The sequence below is a fragment of the Lampris incognitus genome, chromosome 3, assembly GCF_029633865.1.
Source record: "Lampris incognitus isolate fLamInc1 chromosome 3, fLamInc1.hap2, whole genome shotgun sequence".
Lineage (NCBI taxonomy): Eukaryota > Metazoa > Chordata > Actinopteri > Lampriformes > Lampridae > Lampris > Lampris incognitus.
The window spans coordinates 76,780,850-76,803,898 of NC_079213.1; the positions used below are offsets into that span (position 1 = coordinate 76,780,850).

General features: G+C 41.7%; 1 protein-coding gene across 2 annotated transcripts; it reads left to right on the top strand.

The window, feature by feature from the left end:
* The first annotated feature begins 240 nt into the window (after positions 1–240).
* tprg1 (tumor protein p63 regulated 1) lies at positions 241–22,980 on the top strand. 2 transcript variants are annotated; one of them, XM_056276473.1, is made up of 6 exons: positions 241–383; positions 715–940; positions 3,234–3,325; positions 7,359–7,535; positions 20,408–20,561; positions 21,757–22,980. In XM_056276473.1, exons 2-6 carry the CDS (start codon positions 740–742, stop codon positions 21,949–21,951), a joined length of 819 nt encoding a protein of 272 aa, XP_056132448.1. In that variant the 5' UTR covers positions 241–383; positions 715–739; the 3' UTR covers positions 21,952–22,980. The 2 variants fall into 2 exon arrangements, with proteins under 2 accessions (XP_056132448.1, XP_056132449.1); XM_056276474.1 differs by having other exon boundaries at positions 20,408–20,593; positions 21,757–21,940.
* The last annotated feature ends 69 nt before the right edge of the window (positions 22,981–23,049 follow it).

A 23,049-nucleotide genomic window follows, 5' to 3' on the forward strand; every position in this document is an offset into this window, starting at 1 on the left:
GAAAAAGCATGTTCAAATATTAATTTCTTAATTTTTTTCAGAGAAAATTTCCATGAAGTCTACCAGGCATTCAAGACGGTTTAAGTTAAACGTATTCAATACAAAAGCATCTGCTGGAGCAAAGAAGTGTCACATGCATGCAACCCCGATGTTTATTAATTGTTCTGTATGATTGCAAAGCAATGATAAGCCCCGTTAGGTTTCGTTTCTGATGACAGGCCTGCAGCATTCCCATCTGAACACGTTGTCAACGCCTAGTAAAAAAAAAAAAAAACTCAAACTACGCAACAAGGAAGTTCTAAACCTGTTGGCGTCGTCTATTCGTCTACTTTATTGTATTGTATTGCGCTATATGTACCGCACCCTCCATAAACAGCCTCCTGGTAAGTGTACAAGTAAACGCACATGTTATGTTTAACCAGAGGAATGTATTTTACAGTTTTGTTTCGTCAAATTATCGGTTATTTTTTCCTTTGGTTGCATCTTTGGCTATTTCTAAAGCAAACACGAGCAGCGGTTGTTATACTGACAGGTTGGCTGGGCGGGTTGGTGGTAAATCTGCGGTTTATTTGGAAAGAACTTGTAAAAAAAGAAAAGTTTGAAGCCTCGGAACTCTGAACGTGACGCTGGTTTAAAAACAGGCGGTTGTGATGTACGACATGCAGATTATTCGCCTTGATGGGAAATGCAGCTGCGCTGTCCCCTCTCTTACAGGGTTTACTGGGTATTCTCAGGCATAATGAGCGAGATCGAAGAGCAGGAATTTCAAACGGTGGCAATTGGGCAGCGAGAGGAGTCGACAGGGCCAGAAAACCACATGCGCCTAAATCCGTCCGAGGGTCAGAAGGAGGAAGCTGCTCCTTCGGACTGCGGGACCAGTGAAAATAGCCGGCCGGCCGCCCTGGACCAGTTCAAGATAAGGCGATTTTTTGTCTTGAGGGTAAAGACGTCAACACTCTCTCACATGTCTCTCTGCTTTCGTGATGATTTTGAAAAAAAAAATCGCTGAACTCGTGCGTTCCGGTCACATGACAATGAGAATTTGAGTCTAAACTGATCGGGTCTCAGATCAGCATTCCTAACGTGATTGTCTCTTCTGAGGTTTGCTTCCTTGCGGGCAGAGACACCTGGCTAATTTATCAACAGATTTTAACTAAAGGGCCCTGCCTGATTCAAGATGTCATTACCCCACATATTTCATTACCCTACACATATGTCATTATCCCACATATTCCATTACTCCACATATTCCATTACTCCACACATATTCCATTACTCCACATATTCCATTACCTCACATATTCAGTTACTCCACACGTATTCCATTACTCCAAATATTCCATTATCCCACACATATGCCATTACCCCACATATTCTATTACCCCACATATTCCATTACCCCACACATATGCCATTACCCCACATATTCTATCACCCCACTTATTCCATTACCCCACACATATTCTATCACTCCACATATATTTCATTACTCCACATACTAGTTCAGTGCTGTTCCGATACAGGTTGCAAATTTTAAAGTGGCATTCTTGAGACAAGAACCATATAAAATGCAACTTGATTGATTGATTGCTTGATTGAAGATTCCGATTGTGTTCTTTTTCGGCATCCACTTCCCAGGAGTCATCCGCCACAACATGACACTGGAACACAGCGTTTGGTCCACCTGTCCTTTCCAGTGGACCAACTGCTGCTGGGTGGCATAAAATAAGTCACTACTTTTGCAACGCTTGCCAATTTTGGCAGGAATGCTGCCACAGACACATGCTTATAAGTGTCTGTATTACTTCAAAATGCAAGGACTTTCATCAATGGCCTATGGCGGAGTCGTTGTGTCACCTTGCTCGGTAAAAGATACGTATAAGTACGTTAACAAACAGTTATTTGAGTATCTTGTGAGATTTAGTGACATCGCTACTTTCAATATCAAGATAATATAGGCCTAAACGTTGCAATATTTCAAGGCTCCGTCCCCTCTTCAATAAAATGTGAACACTTTAATAATCCAAAGATGTACAATAAAATGCATTTATTTAAAATCCTTGTATTGCAAAAGCTTAAAACATGAGTATGCTACCCTGAGTAAACAGTCAAACAATTCAAATTCAAACAGTCAAGTGATATAGAAATGTTTACAACAAGCCTCTTTGCAGCATGTGTTAATGGTGCTTCAACATTACAATCAAGGGGTTGTGCTGCGATATTAAAATCGTCAGAGTTTAGCATCAAGAATTTGCATTGAATGGATTCCCCTCCCACCCCCACTATTGAGTTGACTGCAAATACCTTAAATACTATACAGTAACCAGGGACACCGTAAAGATGCTTGTAGCACAATATGTTCAATTCCCTAAGACTTCAAACCGACTAATTATTCTGTTATATCCAAATTGTCCTTTGCATTGATTTACCAAATGATTATTATCCTACTCCACTGCACGACTATATCAGATGCAGTTATATTTAAAGGATAAATACACCACATTATAGAACAATTTGAGTGCCACCTCCTCAAAACCGCTGACCTCTCTGTGGCCACCCCATCCAAAATGTTCTGCAGGTGTCACTGCTCATGCTATCGGGTAATATGAAGGTCTTACCTCACTAGATTTTAATGTGACATTCACAGTCAGAGTAAATTAAGATTAAGATTAGTGATGGGAATTTGGTCAAACATCCTGGACAACTGAAGGTTCATATGAATACTCTTTTGTTGTGCTGGATGTAGAGCCATCTCCTTACCCCCTTTATTTTATTTATTTATTTTTTACTTAGTAGGATTTTTTTGCAGAAATAGTATACATTTATAACAAAATATCTTATATAATATCTTGATAAAAAGACTGCAGAGGTTTATTATGCAGACATCATTTAAAAATAAGGACTGCTTTAATTTATGATATTTGAAGCATAATATACTGAACTTGCTTATGTTCCTTAAGTTCTGGAGTTAGTAATGAACACATCAAAGGAAGGTTTATGTACTGCACAACTTTATTCATTTGTTTTTCACTATCGTTTATATTTTATGTTGTTTGGTCTTTTTGTTGTCTTTCTTTATTATCAATTGCTTTATGGTTTTGGCTGGAAAAAAGAATGCATTTGTGTGTTTACTTTAAAGTTTACCCATTAAGCTTTAACACCTTGTGTTCATTTGAATGCAATCTATGTAAATGGAAGATTTGAAAGTAACAGCCATGTCTCTTTTTAAACAGCCTGGCACACTGAATCAAGCCATTGAAGACATACAGGCTATGGTGGATAAAGAAGTAGATGGCAGTGTGCTCAGTGTTTGGCTGATGGCAGAGTAAGTTCATGACATTATATCACATCCTTCCAACCCCCAGTTAATCAGCATGTAATGTATCGCTGCAAAGTTTCACTGTTCAAGTAAGTTCCTACATAAGAGGAATTTCACTTGACTTTCAATTAGGAAGACGAAAAATCCAAGATTTATTTTTTAGAAAAGACTTTCTAGGGCATCCGGGTGGCGTGGCGGTCTATTCCATTGCCTACCAACATGGAGATCACCGGTTCGAATCCCCATGTTACCTCTAGCTTGGTCGGGCATCCCTACAGACACAATTGGCCATGTCTGCAGGTGGGAAGTTGGATGAGGGTATGTGTCCTGGTCGCTGCACTAGCGCCTCCTCCGGTTGGTTGGGGTGCCTGTTCAGGGGGGAAGGGGGAACTGGGGGGAATAGCATGATCGTCCCATGCGCTACGTCCCCCTGGCGAAACTCCTCACTGTCAGGTGAAAAGAACCGGCTGGCGACTCCACATGTATCGGAGGAGGCATATGGTAGTCTGCAGCCTCCCCGGATCGGCAGACCGGGAGTAGCGACTGAGATGGCTTGGAAGACTGGGGTAATCAGCCAAGTACAATTGGGGAGAAAAAGGCAGGGGGGGGGGGGACTTTCTGAGCATTTCAGGACATCAGAGATTCAGAGTCTCTACTACACATTTAAGTTTTGTACTATTCACAATCATAGACATATATGCCATGATTGGTAAGATATACAGGTGAGACGAGATGTTAACAACAATACATAAAGAATTTCATAACCTAAGTGGTTGGTTTTGAACAAATGCAGAAAGCAGAACTGTGTATAATAAAGAAGTACATTGTGGATGTGACTGCGCTATAGTCATAGGTTATAGCACTTTCCTCTTTTTTACTGAAGTTTTTTTTTCTTCTTATCTGAAGATACGTACTATCCATACAGCCTGTAGCAAAAATAATTAGGCAAGGGCTGGATACCAGCAAAAGAGAGCCAATGTACTGCTTATATGTAGCTCTTCATCACATGTCCTTCATCATGTTAACATTTTGGTGAGATAGCATAACCGAACTAATCTATAGCCCTTGCAATTTCTGAATTGTAGTTACTCATCACACATTTTCTTTGAGAGCCAAATAGGATTATTCTTCAAAAACAAGCCCACGTTTTATACTCACCCTCCAACAAAACGCTCTACTCCCGTGTCAGTCCGGGCCTAATGTTCAGTAAATGTAACCGAAATGAACACAGAGCAAAATAACGTGACCGGAGGATGTTTCCAGAGTGCATTTGCAGATGTCAGGTTGTATCACTCTTGCACTAGCTTTCAGGAAACATTTAAAAGGCTGGCCATGCGGCAATGAATAATACATCCCATTTATTTAGTTCTGGCGAACACAAGCCAACGTTTGTCCTACTACAGTCCTACAATTACTGTAGTTACTGCAGCTACAGAGGGTTTTTGTAACTGAAGGCGTTGACTTAAGGAGAGATTCTGTGACACCAGTAAATTTCCCCCTCAGGAGACAAGTGAAAAATGTCGTCGAAGGTTACTAGTTAAGAAATTCCACATAGCTTTTATTTTGAGCAATTTCCTTCAGTGCCCATGTTTCCTAGCAATCCATTATCCCAAAATTAAAGGTGAAACAATGAAAAGTGACACTGAAATCCTCTCCAAGGTCTTCTTGGTTTGACTACTGACAGGTTAAACTCACAGGTAGAAGCAGTTGAGTTGAAGCAGGCCTTTCAGACCAGAGATCACAGTGTCTTTTTAAACGAGTCCCACCATTTCTCAATATATTTAAGTCAAGTCAATTTTATTTGTATAGACTAATATCACAAATTACAAATTTGCATCAAGGGGCTTTACAGCATCACAACATCCTGTCCTTAGACCCTCTCATCAGATAAGGAACAACAACCCTTTAACAGGGAGAAAAAATAGGAAGAAACCTCAGGGAGAGCAAGAGGAGGGGTCTCTCTCCCAAGACGGACAACGTGCAATGGATGTTGTGTTTACACAATTTACACAATGCAACAGTTGAAAGCGGATAACAGAATTATAATGGAAATATAAAATATATGAAGAATATGATGAGGAGGATGTCAAGCAGTGTCCAAACGCCACCAGAACAGCCCAGGACCTGAGCCACACAACCAGCATCACCATGTAAAAAAAAAAGTCACATCTTAGTGAGAGAAGGATATAACATTAAAACATGATAACAAATTTATATGGATTTATAAGATATACGAAAAGAAAATGTGATGAAGGGGATGCCGAGCAGTGTCCAGGTGGCGACTACTGTCACCATGGAGACCAGGGAGGAGGACAGACTGCACGTGTACACAAGGGGGACGCACATCACACCATTCACACACAGAAAAAGAGATAAGAGAAGACATCATTCAGAGAGAGAAAAAAGACATGTGAGAGATGAGAACAGTTTGCAGTAGTCAATAATCTATACGTTATAATCTCGTCGGCAAAGCAATACTTGGTAAAGTCATTGAGACAGAAACCGACCCTCCATGCAGTACTGGTTGCGAGGCACTCAACTTAAAGGCAACTAATTGTAGGCTATGGCAAAAACATGAGTTTTAAGTTTGGATTTAAAGCACTCAACAGACTGTGATTGTCTGAAGGCAGCAGGCAGGTTATTCCAAAGACCAGATATCACAGTGTCTTCTAGATGAGCCCCACCAATTCTCAATATATTTAAGCTCCACTGGAACGTTACTCTGCCCAGGATCTATACCTGAAGCCCTGTGACACCTCCTTCCCTGTCCCCCCTTGTGCCCAGTCAAGGTTAACTCATTGCATTATTACAGTCAAAGGTAATTCCTCTCTGCACCCACACCTTTCGTATGTTGCCTTGACTGTTCAGTGAACTAGCTTCTTGCCCCGAGGCTGCCAACAGCAATCAGAGTGTCTCAGATTTGGCCACGTGCACACAGCTCACCAGGCCGTAAGAAAGAGAGTTACTACCTGAGAGTCCATGCTACCATAAATTCAACACAGCGGTGAGGGACAGATGATAGATGGACACAGCACATGTCTTAAAAGATGTCTGTTTGGCTTCAAATAATAAGACAGCACTTTTTTTCACATGCTTTTGGGGGGATGGGCTGTAGAGAGAAAATTTGGGCCTGCTTTGGTTTGTGGGTTTTGAGTTGTTTTTTTTTTTTTTTTTTTAATTGGTAAAATGTTAGGGACCTAGAAATTCTTGCATTCATATTGCATGATTTTTGCCCAGGGCATCTCATGAAATCTCATCAAATTGTGAAGCTTTTATGGTACATAATTGACCAACTTGGCTATACATGTTTTTTTTTGTATCAACCTAAAATAACCTCTTCCAGAATACTTACCTACATACACACCTACAGACACACAAACATTAGAGCATATGCGCACTGGATGCACACATAAAACCCACACACCATGAATCTATAATACAGCTGCAAACCTTAGCTCTCTTCAAAATAGCATCATAATCAAAACTTTGAACATTTACCTCACACAAGGTACAGTACATATACGTATCTGCTGTAATTAATTTTTCATCTTTTTTTTTTCATATTCAATGACAAACCTGATGAAATGACTACACTTCAAGAATTTGTTCCTTTTGCTTATTCTCCTTAGGCAGGCATGTTTTTATATGTTTTTATATACATTAATACATATGTACATATAATATGCATACATATACATATATATCACAAGTGAGTCAGAATTCAGGGTCAGGTATTTATAGTATCTTCTCCAGGAATATTGCCGCCAGGACAAACAAACCTAGTCACTGGGCAATTACCCGAACCACCAGTCCATCTTAACACATTTTATTACAAGCCGGTGTCATGGTTTCTGACATTTGCAAAAGTGTAGATAAGTGCTTTGGTTGAACACTGAAGCTTTACTGGAAAAATATTAAATCTTTGTTTGAGAGTCTTTATTCAATGAAAACATTATTATATTGTGTGGGGTGCAGCTGTTGGGTGGAGCGAAATGCATCTGATTTTCACATTCACTCTCTCTGCGTGTTCCTCATCCAGGGTGGATCACTGGAACAATGAGAAAGAGCGCGTTGTGGTCATCACAAACAACTCTCTTCTCATCTGCAAGTACGACTTCATGATGCTGAACTGTGAGCAAATCAGCAGGATCCCACTCAACTTTGTAGACCGCATCTCCCACGGAAGCTTTACCTTCCCGAAAGGCTCCCTGCTCATGTGAGTTCATCTGCCCCCTCTGCTCCCTTGACAATAATCGACAATCAATAAATAAAATCTCTAATTCATTGCAATCCATTAATATCAGCATGAAGGCAGGTTTTCCTTAAAGAGACGTGCTTTGTTTTGAATTTGTGTAGGGAAATTTCTTTCAGCCTTACCCTCAGCTTTGCGTATCGTCAGTAAAAGCACTTCCCGCTTCTTTCTTTCTTTTTTTTTCTAAATCAAATCTGTTTCCTCTTTGTGGGTTATAGTATACCCTGTAGAGACAGAGACAGGCTCTGTTCTGGGAAGCGGAAGGAATATCACGCTGCAGTCTGAGAGCAACATACCCAGTGCTATTTAGTGTGCTGTGTCCTACAGAAAGCGTTGTCAGGGTTATGTCTTTCCCGTGCCCTGACTTGACCATTTAGTGATCGTCATTTGTAGTCGTAGCAATAACATACGGTATGTCTTGCCCACCGTTGGTAAACCGAGTCGGTTTTCTCAGAAAATTGCAGGAAATCTGCACGCTCCGTTATGCGCCACAATTCCCAGAGACGTTTACATCTGCCAAGATGGAAGGCCAGTAAGTAACGCCTCGAAATGCGGCTAGGGTTCATAATGAACACAGTCCGCTTTTCTTTTTCTTTTGGTAGTGCTGGAATCTTAAAAAAAAAAAAAAAACTTAAACTTTTTTTTAAAAAATAATCCTCCATGTAAACTGTGCCGATGAGAAATTTTGAGATTTATTTATTTAGTTCCCAATTTTTCTCCCCAATTGTACTTGGCATATTACCCCACTCTTCCCAGTCGTCCTGGTCGCTGCTCCACCCCCTCTGCCGACCCGGGGAGGGCTGCAGACTACCACATGCCTCCTCCGATACATGTGGCCAGCCGCTTCTTTTCACCTGACAGTGAGGAGGTTTGCCAGGGGGATGCAGCGCGTGGGAGGATCACGCTATTCCCCCCAGTTCCTCCTTCCCCCTGAACAGGCGCCCCGACTGACCAGAGGAGGCACTAGTGCAGCGACCAGGGCAGACACATACCTACATCCAGCTTCCCACCCGCACACCGCCAGTTGTGGATGCCCAACCAAGCCGGAGGTAACACGGGGATTCGAACTGACAATCCCCGTGTTGGTAGGCAACGGAATAGACCACAACGCTATCTGGACGCAGTCCACCTTTTTTTTATAGCGCTGGAAAATTGAACAGATCTAAAAAGATGCTAAAGGATACATCATTTTACGAAAGTATTGCAAGAGGCTTGAGGGGTCGGTGACAGGACCGAGACGGAGCGTGTATCAGAGAGTAAACGAGAATAAGCTGAGGATGAGGGACTCAGTTGAAAGCAGTTTCGAACGGGATGTACAGAAATGGGCCAGTACGATGTGAAATGGGTCGAGCAAAGGATACACACAGAAAAGTTAAGCTGGGGTACGCATGGCAAAGGAACGAGTGTGTGAAGAGCCTTGTTGGGGGCAGGGAGTGCATAGCTGTCACTTTGAGCTGTCACTTAACTGATTAGTGGCAAAATTAATGTAGTCCTTTCTTCCAAACCTTTTAAAGATGGCTCGGGGACACCAAACCAAGTAAAACTAATTTGATGAATAAAATGTAATGTGCTGTGAAGTGCTTAGAGAGCGCAGCTCTTATTGGAGGCTTTATCTCTGCACATTACGCTAAATTATAAATAAAATGCAAGGGAAAACCACCCGGGAGGCCAACAGTGACAAGAGAGTTTTCAAGTTAGAAAGACTCACTTCACTGGTCTCTCTCTCTCTCTCTCTCTCTCTCTCTCTCTCTCTCTCTCTCTCTCTCTCTCTCTCTCTCTCTCTCTCTCTCTCTCTCTCTCTCTCTCTCTCTCTCTCTCTCTCTCTCTCTCTCTCTCTCTCACACACACACACACACAAACTTTCCTTGTTGCCTCACTTTCCCATTAAATTTACATAGAGGGTGATGTCTACATGGGTATATGACAGAGACCTCACTCCATTGTTCCTGCAGAGCAAAGCTAAACAGAGTCAAATGCTCTTCAGGGACAAGGGATCTGTCCCTCTCTGCTGTTTTCCTGTTGCTTTTTCTCCTCAAAAATAAGTGTCAGGAACGTGTACCGTTTCACTTTCATTTCTGAGTCATTTGTGACTGTTAGTAATGACAACATTATTGCAGTCGTGGGCCTAATACATATTAGAAATCAATCTGTGACATAGCAGAGGATTTTAAATTCATCAATATTTCATTACATCAGCATCAAAATACACAATCAATTGTCCCTCATAGTGGGGTCCACTCGCTCACACTATACCCTGAACTATCGTGTTGTAATTTTTTAATGAAAGAACAAAAAAAAACAACATTAATTTCCTTATTAGAAATGCAAACTACAAAAAAAATCTGTCACTGTTGGCCTCATATATCAAAACCCAATTTGTTGTTGATAGAGAATTTTGTTGTAAAATCTACCAACTGAAATTAGAATTTTGCAGTGATTCGTTTAGATTTGAGGCATCATGTTAAGAGGACTGGTAGGATAGTACATGAATTATTTATTGTACGGTGTATTTTACAATATTTTGAATCTGAACCATCGAAACCCTACTGAGACTTGAGAATACCTCACAAGTCCTCAATTCACATCAGTTAATGTCACATCAGCTGTTACATACAGTACACAGCTTCAGTTTACTTGGAGGGAATACCGTTCTTATGCTCATCTGTATACTGAGGTCTAACCACAGTGATGAGAAACCTCAACAAATGACACTTTTCTGTTAAAATGGACTTCAAAAATACCTCAAATATAAAACTGGAAGCCTGTAGCCTTTGCCCCATATTCATTCCTTGGATGTGAAGTGAAAGTAAACTGGATCTGCAGTAAGAGGCCCATCTTTCCCTCCCTGTCGATGCTGACAAGCAGGGAAAACATGTTGTGTCATATGGGGAATGTGGAGCGACGATAAAGGACGTCCATGACCTGTGCTGCGTCACCGTCTTCATTTGGCCACTTGAGGTCAGTGTGCGCCCTTTACAGAGACACACGTATGGACGCCGAAGAAGAGTCCGCCTCTCTCGTTCATTTTCAGTCGTTTGGTTTTGTAATGACAGAGCTTACGCAGTGTTTTTCCCTTTCAACAATATGCATGTTAAGATCCCACCTCAAAAACTAGTAAATAATCGCTGCGGGCAAACCCTTCTGCATCACAGTTCCCAACGACTTTTCAAGTTCATCACATGTGTGTACTTGGCATCTAAAAGGGTTATCTAATGATTTTTTTTCTTTTTCAAACTGCCTCCAGACTATTGCTTAAAAACTCAGTCCTTCACAATGGGAACTTGATTGACGTCAGTATCTTCATGGTTGCGTATCATCATGACCCTCCTGTTACCGCACCATATGTTTTTAAAGTCCTTTCTCAGATTTTGCAGATACAGTTGTATCAAACTGTATATGTTTTCATCCTGTAATATGTCATCGAATTAAAGTACTGAGAAATGCCCGTCATGTATCCTTGTTCTTGAATATTTTAGACCTTAATCTTCCCTGGCCATCAATTTCAGAGTAGTGAATATTAAGTACTGTGTATGGAATATCTTCCTCGGCGTTATATTTGTGGTCCACCACACCCACAAAGATCTTGATAACAATGGCAGTAACTGCTGTGGGAGCGGTTGTATTTTTAGTCACGACAATTGTATTTTCATCCCACATTCACGAGGTGCACCTGAGAGAAGTGAGGTACATTATTTTCTGCATCTGTGAAAAGAAAGATGTGCTTTAAGTGCCTTCTTTCCAAACTGTCTAGACAGACTAATTACTGCACTATCAAGCACATCATCCAAATCCCCAGTCCTTTTTTCGCTCCTGTCTGAAAGAGTTGGATGTAGAGATTTAAAAGAAACAACGCTAGGAGTTTCCTCTCTCTCTCTCTCTCTCTCTCTCTCTCTCTCTCTCTCTCTCTCTCTCTCTCTCTCTCTCTCTCTCTCTTTTATATATACACTACCGTTCAAAAGTTTGGGATCACCCAAACAATTTCGTGTTTTCCATGAAAAGTCACACTTATTCACCACCATATGTTGTGAAATGAATAGAAAATAGAGTCAAGACATTGACAAGGTTAGAAATAATGATTTGTATTTGAAATAAGATTTTTTTTACATCAAACTTTGCTTTCGTCAAAGAATCCTCCATTTGCAGCAATTACAGCATTGCAGACCTTTGGCATTCTAGCTGTTAATTTGTTGAGGTAATCTGGAGAAATTGCACCCCACGCTTCCAGAAGCAGCTCCCACAAGTTGGATTGGTTGGATGGGCACTTCTTTGAGCAGATTGAGTTTCTGGAGCATCACATTTGTGGGGTCAATTAAACGCTCAAAATGGCCAGAAAAAGAGAACTTTCATCTGAAACTCGACAGTCTATTCTTGTTCTTAGAATGAAGGCTATTCCATGCGAGAAATTGCTAAGAAATTGAAGATTTCCTACACCGGTGTGTACTACTCCCTTCAGAGGACAGCACAAACAGGCTCTAACCAGAGTAGAAAAAGAAGTGGGAGGCCGCGTTGCACAACTGAGCAAGAAGATAAGTACATTAGAGTCTCTAGTTTGAGAAACAGACGCCTCACAGGTCCCCAACTGGCATCTTCATTAAATAGTACCTGTTAGAGCCTGTTTGTGCTGTCCTCTGAAGGGAGTAGTACACACCGGTGTAGGAAATCTTCAATTTCTTAGCAATTTCTCGCATGGAATAGCCTTCATTTCTAAGAACAAGAATAGACTGTCGAGTTTCAGATGAAAGTTCTCTTTTTCTGGCCATTTTGAGCGTTTAATTGACCCCACAAATGTGATGCTCCAGAAACTCAATCTGCTCAAAGAAGTGCCCATCCAACCAATCCAACTTGTGGGAGCTGCTTCTGGAAGCGTGGGGTGCAATTTCTCCAGATTACCTCAACAAATTAACAGCTAGAATGCCAAAGGTCTGCAATGCTGTAATTGCTGCAAATGGAGGATTCTTTGACGAAAGCAAAGTTTGATGTAAAAAAAATCTTATTTCAAATACAAATCATTATTTCTAACCTTGTCAATGTCTTGACTCTATTTTCTATTCATTTCACAACATATGGTGGTGAATAAGTGTGACTTTTCATGGAAAACACGAAATTGTTTGGGTGATCCCAAACTTTTGAACGGTAGTGTATGTGTATATATATATATATATATATATATATATATATTAGTGTTTCCCATCTGAAAAGACATAGTTTGGTGGGGTAAAGCCTTGGATCACGGATGATGTATTTATTTAGCTGCAACCACCAAGCAGAATTCACTGAATTTTACCAACCTGATAATGCTTTTCCCCATGCAGTCAAATGTTGACCTATCACAACTTATCTTTCTTCCAGTTATTTTTAACTTTGCCAATCTCGCGTTGTTATTGCTATTATTATTATTATTAAAAAAGAAAAAAAAGAAAGGCAGCACGGTGGCCCAGTGGTTAGCACTGTTGCCTCACAGCAAGAAGGTCCTGGGTTCGAACCCCAGGTCGTCCCAGGTCCTTTCTGTGTGGAGTTTGCATGTTCTCCCTGTGTCTGCGTGGGTTTCCCCCGGGTGCTGTGGTTTCCTCCCACCATCAAAAAGACATGCATGTTAGGGTTAATACTCCTGTCTGTGCCCCTGACCAAGGCAATGGAAAGAAGAACTGGAGTTGGTCCCCGGGTGCTGCAGCTGCAGCTGCCCACTGCTCCTATACAATAGGATGGGTTAAATGCTGTGAACAAAGTCATTGTAAAAATACAATGTCAAATAAAGTGGCTTTCTTTAAAAAAAAAAAAATCTCAATGCCCCAGTGCAGTGATGGGGACACTGTGCTGTAGGAGATGCCGTCCTTCAGATGAGACATTAAACTGAGGTCCTGACTCACTGTGGGCATTAAAGATGCCATGGCACTTATTGCAAAGAGTCAGGGGTTCCCCGGTGTCTAGGCAAAGTTCCCAACCTGGCTCTCTCCATCTGGCCACCTAATCATCCCCCCCCCCCCCCGTGTAATTCGCTCAATGATTCCTGAGCGTTCTGGTGCAAAATGGCTGCTGTGCATCACCCCGGTGGGTGATACACATTGGTCGTGGTTGAGGTGAGTTTCCTCCCGTTCACTGTGAAGCACTTTGGGTATCAAGATAAAGTCCTATATAAATGTAATCCATTATTATTATCATTATTATGATTATTATTATGATTATTATTATCATACAGCTTACAGATAGGTGGCTTGTCAGTGTCATATATTTTTGTATGACTTCTTCACTAACATCAGACCGGGGTGAAATAAGATATATTTCTTTCATTCTGTTTGACTTGACCAACATCATTTGGCATTCAAACAACAGAGGGCAGTCTGTGCACAGTAACCTTTTGAAAATATTATCAGCGCTGATGGGATTACATGACCAAATGTGTTTATTAGCTCCACAGACACTCATTAACCAGTCATGAAAAGCAGCAAGATAATCTAAGAATGAGGCTACATTGAAGGTCAGATTTGATTTTGGACATGTGATTTTCATATCCTGCAGGCGTAGTGTCTGAATAGATGTGTTGAAGAAGCATTTTGAGTGGCTCACCAAGGAGGCTGCTGCTTGCCAATAGAGGAGGGTGTGTGCTTGGGGAGGAGGCGCTCACCTGCACTTCTTCTTAAATTAGCTTTTGAGATCTGAAGCTGCGCTCTGCATGTCTTCATTTCACCATTATATCAAAGCATATTGCCAAATTTGACAAACTTGTAAGCACAAGAGAGTCACAAACTAGCACTGTGCCGCAGTGCTAAATGCTCCAATTCCACAACAAACAGGGTATTGGGGTGATCAGCAGGCCATCTGAAACGGGGAATTGATGTTGAATACACCCTCCTAACAACTGAGACATCAAGTGTAAAGATGGATGTTTTGAACTTTGGATGAGGTGCAAGGAATCATACACAATCTTTTATTTTGTCAGCACATTAAAGTAAGATGCCATCAGTGAAACGTTTATTTTTTAAACTGATGAAATTCATTGCCATGCATAGTATGTCTTCTTTTTCCAAATTAATTTCAGGATTATTTTTTAGGATTTGGGTGTGCTTTCGAGATGTGCAGTTTTATTAGTAGCAAAGTGAACATGCTTTGAGCCAACAATTTTTTTGGAGTCAAATCAAATCTTCCTTTGCCAAAACATGGCTATCAGACAAGGCGTTTATTGGGATATGGTGCTGTGAAAGGTAAACATGCTTCTTTGCTCTTTTAAACTCTTTTTCACCAGTCTTATTGAATGGAAGTGTAGATCGGCTGATTTGAAGGATACATGGATGGATGGCAGAGAGTCTTGCAGGCTCTATTGAGCAATAAGAGGATTTGTTTGTTGGCTCAGAGACAATGTGGGACACTTGCCATAACAACTGAAGCTGGGCCTGATATTTATCTTGTGTGTTGACTTATGAGTCCAAAGCCTCTAATGCTCGTCGAAGGCATTTTTAGGCGCTTACCCTAAAACTCAGCTCTAGTACAGTCTCTCCATATGGGAGACTTTTCATGTGTGTATTACCCACCCGACTATTGAGCGTGACAGTAAAAGCTGGACTTTCTCAACTTGACCCCGCTACTTTGAACAGATCCGGCGGTTGTGCGGATATTTCCGTGATGTAAATGGTGTCACCCCGAGGAGCACATGTATGAATGACAATATTTAAGTTTCCTTTTCCCAGTTCCTAATTCAGGTGACTGTTTCAAAGACACAAGGCGAAGTGAAAGTCCAAACCCCTAGCTCTGCCATATAAACACCGTGAAGACATCCAAGGCCTCTGGCTGGAAAGCCCAGCCCTGTTCTGCCTGTCTGGGCTGGTCCTCTCCTTGTGATAGCTTACCTGTGGAATTTGCCAAAGCTTTTTTTATATCCTCATTTATACCGGAGCAATAGCTCGGTGCTCCTCACAAAGGGAAATGTATACAAACCTAGCCCCCACCCACTTACCATTGCCAAAATATTCAGTCTTTTAACCTGGGTTTTGCCTTTGTACCAGCTCTGGAGCCCCCCCCCCCCCCTCCATTATCTCCCAGCACAACATTTGCTTTAAAAGAAGCACACAGAGTTCAGGGGCAGCATTGTCAGATTGAAAGTGCTTGTGTAAACAGGGCAAGATGATTGCGTTATAACGCGGCCCCTCCCTGTGACTGTGACATATCAACAACTACACCGTGATTGTTTAGCCTCGGGTGTTTGATTCTGCTTGACAGGAAGTGCTCTTGCTCAAGAGCTCTTCTAGATGTGGTAAAACGAGGACATCGCCGTGACGGATCATCAGTTGGGATCATCTGTTGGGAAATAGTCTGCATCATTGTGTGTTTACCGAGTTGGTTTTCTTTGTTTGCATACGTGTAAGTGTGCAGGTAAATTAAATAATTTTTTTTATAGATGAGTCACACAGACGTCGATCGAAAGGTTTGTAGCTATGCGTGTAGTTAATTGGGATGACATGGGAAATGGCGAATGGATTTTGGGGATGTTTAACCTCAACATACTAAATACCAACCTCTTACTGACAGAGAGGAGGTTAAACATGAAAAAGTTAGGGTGGTGTGGTGGTCTATTCCATTGCCTACCAGCAAGAGGATCGCTGGTTCGAATCCCCATGTTACCTCTAGCTTGGTCGGGCGTCCCTACAGACACATTTGGCTGTGTCTTGTGGGTGGAGATTGGGAAGCCGGATGTGGGTATGTGTCCTGTTCACTGCACTTGCGCCTCCTCTGGTCGGTTGGGGCGCCTGCTCGGGGGGGGAATAACGTGATCCTCCCACACATTACATCCCCCTGGCGAAACTCACTGTCAGGCGAAAAGAGGCGGCTGGCGACTCCACATGTATAGGAGGAGGCACGTGGTAGTGTGCAGCCCTCCCTGGATCGGCAGAGGGGGTGGAGCAGCAACTGGAATGTCTCAGAAGAGTGGGGTAATTGGCCAGGTACAATTGGGGAGATTGTTACAAGTTTTTTTTTGGGGGGGTGGGGGGGGAGAAACACGAAAAAGTTGCAGCTGATTTGATTTTTGAAGAATGAGGAATATTGATATTGACGCTAACATTTGTGTGTGCATGTGCATGTGTGTGTGTGTGTGTGTGTGTGCGCTTGTGTTATTTACAAAGAACATACTACTAGAAATGGATTCAATGACTCTGAATATCAAAAGTGAATTTTCTCTCCATAGAAGCTGGAAACCCACAGTTTAAGTTAGATCAAAATCAACTCAAACTGTTATTCGTTTTGCCAAAAAAACGTGAACGGTAGTTGAAGTCAGTCTGGTTTCCTCAGTTTCTGTTGGGACCTTCTGATGAAGATGCAATGTTTGAACCGCTGTAACATTGTTGCCTGTGGTAGCACACCTCAACATGTCATTGTGTTCAATACAGTTCTCCAACCTGTCAGTACAGGTTTGTCAAGCTACTGATTTGAATTGAGGTTAAGTTGGTAGTTGTTTGACATAACTTCATTAAAAGAAAAGCTCATCAGCTGGTTAAAAGGGGTGTGGGAAGAGAACAAGGCTTAAAATGTCTGAACTGAGCTTGTCATTAACAAATCCCCACGTTTTAAGTTTTCTGAAAGAGAGCACTAAATTGCCAAAGCCTACATGTTTTCCAGCAAATCATTCCAGCTTTCCAGACTCTTAATAGAAAAATGATGGGCCAAACTTGCAGAAAGAGAAACGCATCGTTTCTCTGAGCATCCCTAAGGATCTTTTTGCAGCGCACAAGTTGATACTTCAAAAAAGGTTAGAACTCCAAACAGCTTACCTTCAAGAAGTTTTCAGGAAATCCAAGTCGCGCCTTTTTAATGACGTGCTTGAATAAAACATTGCTTTTAATGGAGACAATACCGCTCCTAATGGTCCTTTCAGAGAATAAAAGTGAAATACTTGCATTGTATGTAGCAAGTATTTCACTTTTATGCTCCAGGGGATAAAACTTGGTTGAAAGATATGAGACACCTCAAGCTTTTTCATAGTGAACAATATGAGCGATGGCGCATATCGCTTATGATATCATTTTACTCACTGTAGAGATGTTGGATATGGGACCACTGCTGGACACAGCTTTACAATGGCATTTTACGAGGCAACTGAACATGAGCATCAGATATGTTTCAGCAAGTACAATTCAACCCAATTATCCAAACCACATATGTGGAAGTGAAAATGAAAGTGCAAGTTAAAGGTGATCACTTGAAATGTTCAGTATTATCAGCAATGGTCTGTCGCATTTCTGAGCCACTTCCTGGTTCAACTTGCAGGAATAACCAAACCTGTATTTACCATGCATAGTAGTAACCTGAGTGCAGGCAGGGTGGAGTGGGTGGAGGAGAGTGTCAGGAGTGATTTGTGACAGAAGGGTACCAGCAAGAGTTAAAGGGAAGGTTTACAAGATTGTAGTGAGACCAGCTATGTTATATGGTTTGGAGACAGTGGCACTGACGAAAAGACAGGAGGTGGAGCTGGAGGGGGCAGAGTTGAAGATGCTAAGATTTCCATTGGGAGTGATGAAGAAGGACAGGATTAGGAACGAGTATATTAGAGGGACAGCTCAGGTTGGACGGTTTGGAAACAAAGCAAGAGAGGCAAGATTGAGATGGCTTGGACATGTGTGGAGGAGAGATGCTGGGTATATTGGGAGAAGGATGCTGAATATGGAGCTGCCAGGGAAGAGGGAAAGAGGAAGGCCAAAGAGGAGGTTTATGGATGTGGTGAGAGAGGACATGCAGGTGGCTGGTGGGACAGAGGAAGATGCAGAGGACAGGAAGAGATGGAATCTGATGATCCACTGTAGCAACCCCTAACGGGAGCACCCGAAAGTAGTAGTAGTAGTAGTAGTAATAGTAGTAGTAACCTGAGGCACTAGTCTAGTAGTCAAGCTGAGGCAGTAGGGTTTTTATTTTTGTCGTATTGTTGTTGAAATGACAGGTTTAAGGCTTGTGTCCAGTTGCCCCACAAGACGCTGTTGTAAAGCTGTGTTTAGCGGTCGTCCTGTGTCCAAAATTTCCAAAATGAAGCCAGAGAGTAAAATGATATTGTCACTGATATGCTTAATGGCAAAAATCACAAAAAGCATCTATCCCTCTTTAAAAAGAAATAAGTATATTTTCCTAGTTTGGGATACAGTTTAGTCTTAACGTGACTCAACGGGTGGCTCAAGAACAATGTAATACCTTCTTTTTATTTTATTTCATTTATATTTTTCCTACCTTTTCTCCCCAGTTGTGTTCAGCCAATTACGCTACTTTCCTGAGCCATCCCAGTTGCTGAGCCACCCCCTCTGCCGATCCAGGGAGGGCTGCAGACAACCACATGTCTCCTCTGATACATGTGGAGTCACCAGCCGCTTCTTTTCACCTGACTGTGAGGAGTATCGCCAGGGGGACACAGCACATGGGAGGATCACACTATTCCCCCCAGTTACCCCTCCCCCCCGAACACACGCCCCAACTGACCAGAGGAGGCACTAGTGCAGTGACTTGGACACATACCCACATCCAGCTTCCCACACACAGACAGCCAATTGTATCTATAGGGACGCCCGACCAAGCCAGAGGTAACACGTGGATTTGAACTGGTGATCCCTGTGTTGGTAGGCAACCGAATACACTATGCTACCAAGATGCCCCAGTGTAATATATTCTTCAATGATTTTCTATTACTCTCCTGCCATCCACCATATCTAATGCATTTTAGATTTAGGTTTATGTAAATACATTACATTAGGGTAAGGTAACCATAAAAACAGACGTATGAGAACAGTATTTGGCGCTCAAAGGCCAAACTTTTTCAGACCCTGTACATTTTGAGGGTTGATGAAGATGCTGTAGTCCTGAGAGTTAAGATCCCTGGCTCATGATTGATGGACTGACCGTAAAAAGAGTATTGTATGGAACCTCACAGAACACATAGCATAATGGTTGCATTATTTCAAAGAGAAAATGTGCAGTGTTTGAGAGCTCTATTTGCTCCCAGTGAAATGGGAATCTTCTGAGGTTTCATCAGGCTGAAAAAAAAGATATGTCCCGGGGCCTTTTTCATTAAAACCTGTTTACTTTAAAACTGCAAAAGAGAGAATGGTAGAAGAGAGAAATGATGAATGTACTGTGAGACTGCCTGTAAGCCTGCTAAACATGAGATTGCCTTCACATCAAGCATGAGCTCTCAAGATAAATTAGTGTCATTTTTTTTCTCACTATTAATAAGCATGTTTTACTGCAGGGGCCTGCGGATCTTAAGGTCAAGTGAGTATATTTGTTATTTAGGCTGTTTGAATCACAGAGCAGAAATAATGCTTACAAAGAGCAGTGGGTTTCCAAAAAAGAATAAAATGAGACATGTTCCATCGATGTGTAGTTATTCATATCAGAATGTAGCTTTGCATTTTCCTTTATGCTCATTAATGGCATTTGCCCTGTCAGCAATCCTTTTATTCGGCCAACTTTGACCTTCATGCATTACATTTATTTTTATTTTTTGTGAGTAGGTTCATTGTGAGTGGACCACAGCAATTATTTGACATCATGGCCCCTGAATAGCTTCTGTCACTTCTGTCAATAGCACAAGTATCAGACATGAGCACCCTGACACTTCAGGCAAGGAAAACACTCATCTGTAACAGTAATGTACATTAACAAACCCCATAATCTTGGTTTCACACAATTGTCTGTAATGAAGAGCATACCCAGATATTGTTCATAAGCAATACTTTATCCATTTGAGCCGATGAAAATGTGTAATTTGAGATACAGCTGAGCTAAATGGTTCACTTACACAAACAGTGGAGTGTGTTGTTTGGGCTGAAGATCTGATGTATTTTGTCCTTTTGTATTGGTATTTTCAGGAGAGAGGGTGAGGGGTTGCGAATCTTCTGGGACAGGCTGAGAGAGCCCTCGTTTACCTCGAGGTGGAACCCGTTTGCCACTGACTACCCTTTCATCACCTTCACCTACCACCCCGTGAGGAACACCAATGACAAATTTGCTGCCCTGTGTGAAGTGAGTCAGTGTTTGGACCATCGCGGATTGGAGTATGTCCCTATTTCGTTTGTCAGCGCCTATTTTGTGAAACTTTTCTTCCAACATAGCAATACATGTTCTTCACAGTCTTATTGATGTTTGTCACATTTACCAAATGCTGCAAAATACCGTTTCTGCAGAGCGGCGGGTATTGTTTACGATAGAGTGAAGAAACACAGAGACTTGCATGAGCTGCCAGCATGGTATGATGAATGAGTCATAAGATTCCCAGAGAGATAGTTTGGAATCATCCCCATTATCCTGTGAACTCTGACTGTTACACAAATGGGACAATAAGTTATAAGGATCCAACTTCTGATTCTGCACGTTTCTTCACCCCTTATAAAATATCGAATCTTTCTTGAACGAAATAACTACGGCAGCATGGATTTCATTAGCAGTGAACGTTTAAACATGCTTGATATGTATTTGATTATCATGTACCACGACACAAAGTCTAATGGGTAGAAAGGAGGGCAAGTGAGAAGAATTGCAGGATCCTGCACTGTGCGTTACCTTTTCACTAGTGCCAGGGTGAAGCTTTGTCACCTAAGAATAGCTGTTGATCTTTATTAAAAGTGGATAACCTGCTACATGTCATTCGGAGTAGGATGATCACTGCTTGAACTGGAAATGTAAATATTCATTTAGATTACTGCACACAAATGTTGACACCCAACTGACACCCAAAGGTTATGCCAAATCATAGCCTCACAGATCACCGGTGTGCAAAGAACTGGAAACAAATCCGCTAAGAATGCAACACAATGAGGGTCTCAGTCCTCTTTCACTTGAGAACAACAAGTGTGCCTCGCAGGGCCCCTTAAAGTACACCCAGGGTGCAGACAGCTTAGCTGTCTGTTAAGACGGCTGATTTGGCAGAGACTTTGACTCTTGACCTATACCTCCTTCCTTCTTCCACATTCTCACCATCTTTCCTGCTACCTCAGCTCACCTCCCTCCAGGTAGGGATCAGCCCCTAACCGCTCGTTCAGGGGACCTCTCAGATCATGTAACCGGAAGGGACCAACGGTTTTCTAATTTTAAAGACGTTAGACCATCCCATTCATATCACATCCTGACAATGCCTGGCAGCTGATTCTATGTATGTAAAAGGTAAAAAAGCAAACATGTTTGATTTGTAAATTACAGTGTCTTGTCTTTGTGTCTACAGATCCAGAACTTCCGTGAGCAGCTCAAAGATGCCGCCGAGAAAGCCCACGCTGTGAAGCCATTTCCTGGGAAGGCCAATGGTGTCCTGATCCTAAATCAGCCCATCCACATTGAGGCTTATGTGGGCCTCATGTCTTTCATTGGGAACCAGAACAAGCTGGGCTACTGCTTGGCTCGAGGGAACATTGGGTTTTAAAGTATTTCCTTCAAGATTGTATTTATCCATTCTTTATCTTCTCACATTTTGTGATTTGTTTTATTTATTCCACACTTATTTTTTATTACTTTCCATTTACAAATGAGTCAGATTCTTTGAAATCGTACATCATGGGTTCATCATGGATTGACCGTGGGGTTTTCTTTTTGTGTTCAGTTCAATTAGTGGGGGGAAAAAAATGCAGTTAAAACACAATAACATCTCAACATTTTAAAATGTGTAATATGATATGTCTCTTCATGATCTCATCTGCTGCTTATTACCAGTGCATGGCGAATGTAGACTCTGAAATATGCCCATTTCACCACAGCTCTTGAGTGGATGATGGATTCCCTGCTGCTCTCAAGGAGCTCTGTGTTACCTCAGTGATATGGTAATTCAACTCTTTCGCAATGGGAGCCCTTTGTTCCTCCCCCAGTTCCTCTGCTAAAAGCTCATCCCGGTGCCACTCAACCCCTTGGAGATTCACTAGAGCATGGGGACACATTTGTCAGTTTAGTTTTATCATTCATAGTGTATTATTACAGTGCGCAAGGTGCTGGATCCCCCGCCCCCCCTCCAGATTTTTAGGTCTGTCGTGTTCCTATCTGCCTTGTTTGGCTCCGTTTGCCTTGTTTTTGTGGCACGGACCAGCAAATGTAATCACCTGTATCATTCTCTTCTTTTATTCTAAATCCGTGTTATGCAGTTTATATTTATAGCCATGTAACGAAAATCACAACTTTTTCATTAATCTATCATTAAAGATGGCCAGTTTTGACCCCGTTCTTTTTAGTTCTTTTAAGCTGGGTCCAAATAAAATGTCAGCATGCTGGGCATGTCAGTCTTTGAAAGAAAAGTTTGACCATATGCAATAGCAATTACTGTTTTTTCTTTTGACTCTTAAATTTCATTATTGCACTCTATTTGTTTGTTGTAACAAATTGTCTTTGCCTTGCATTTGACTGCCATTTTAAAGGAAAATTAATTCCTAATTGAGCTATTTGGTGAAGCGTTTCGTGTTTGAACCTTAGCACTGACCTTTGACCTCCAACAATGCCACCACTTACATGCAGTTTCCTTCTCTTGTTGCAGGAA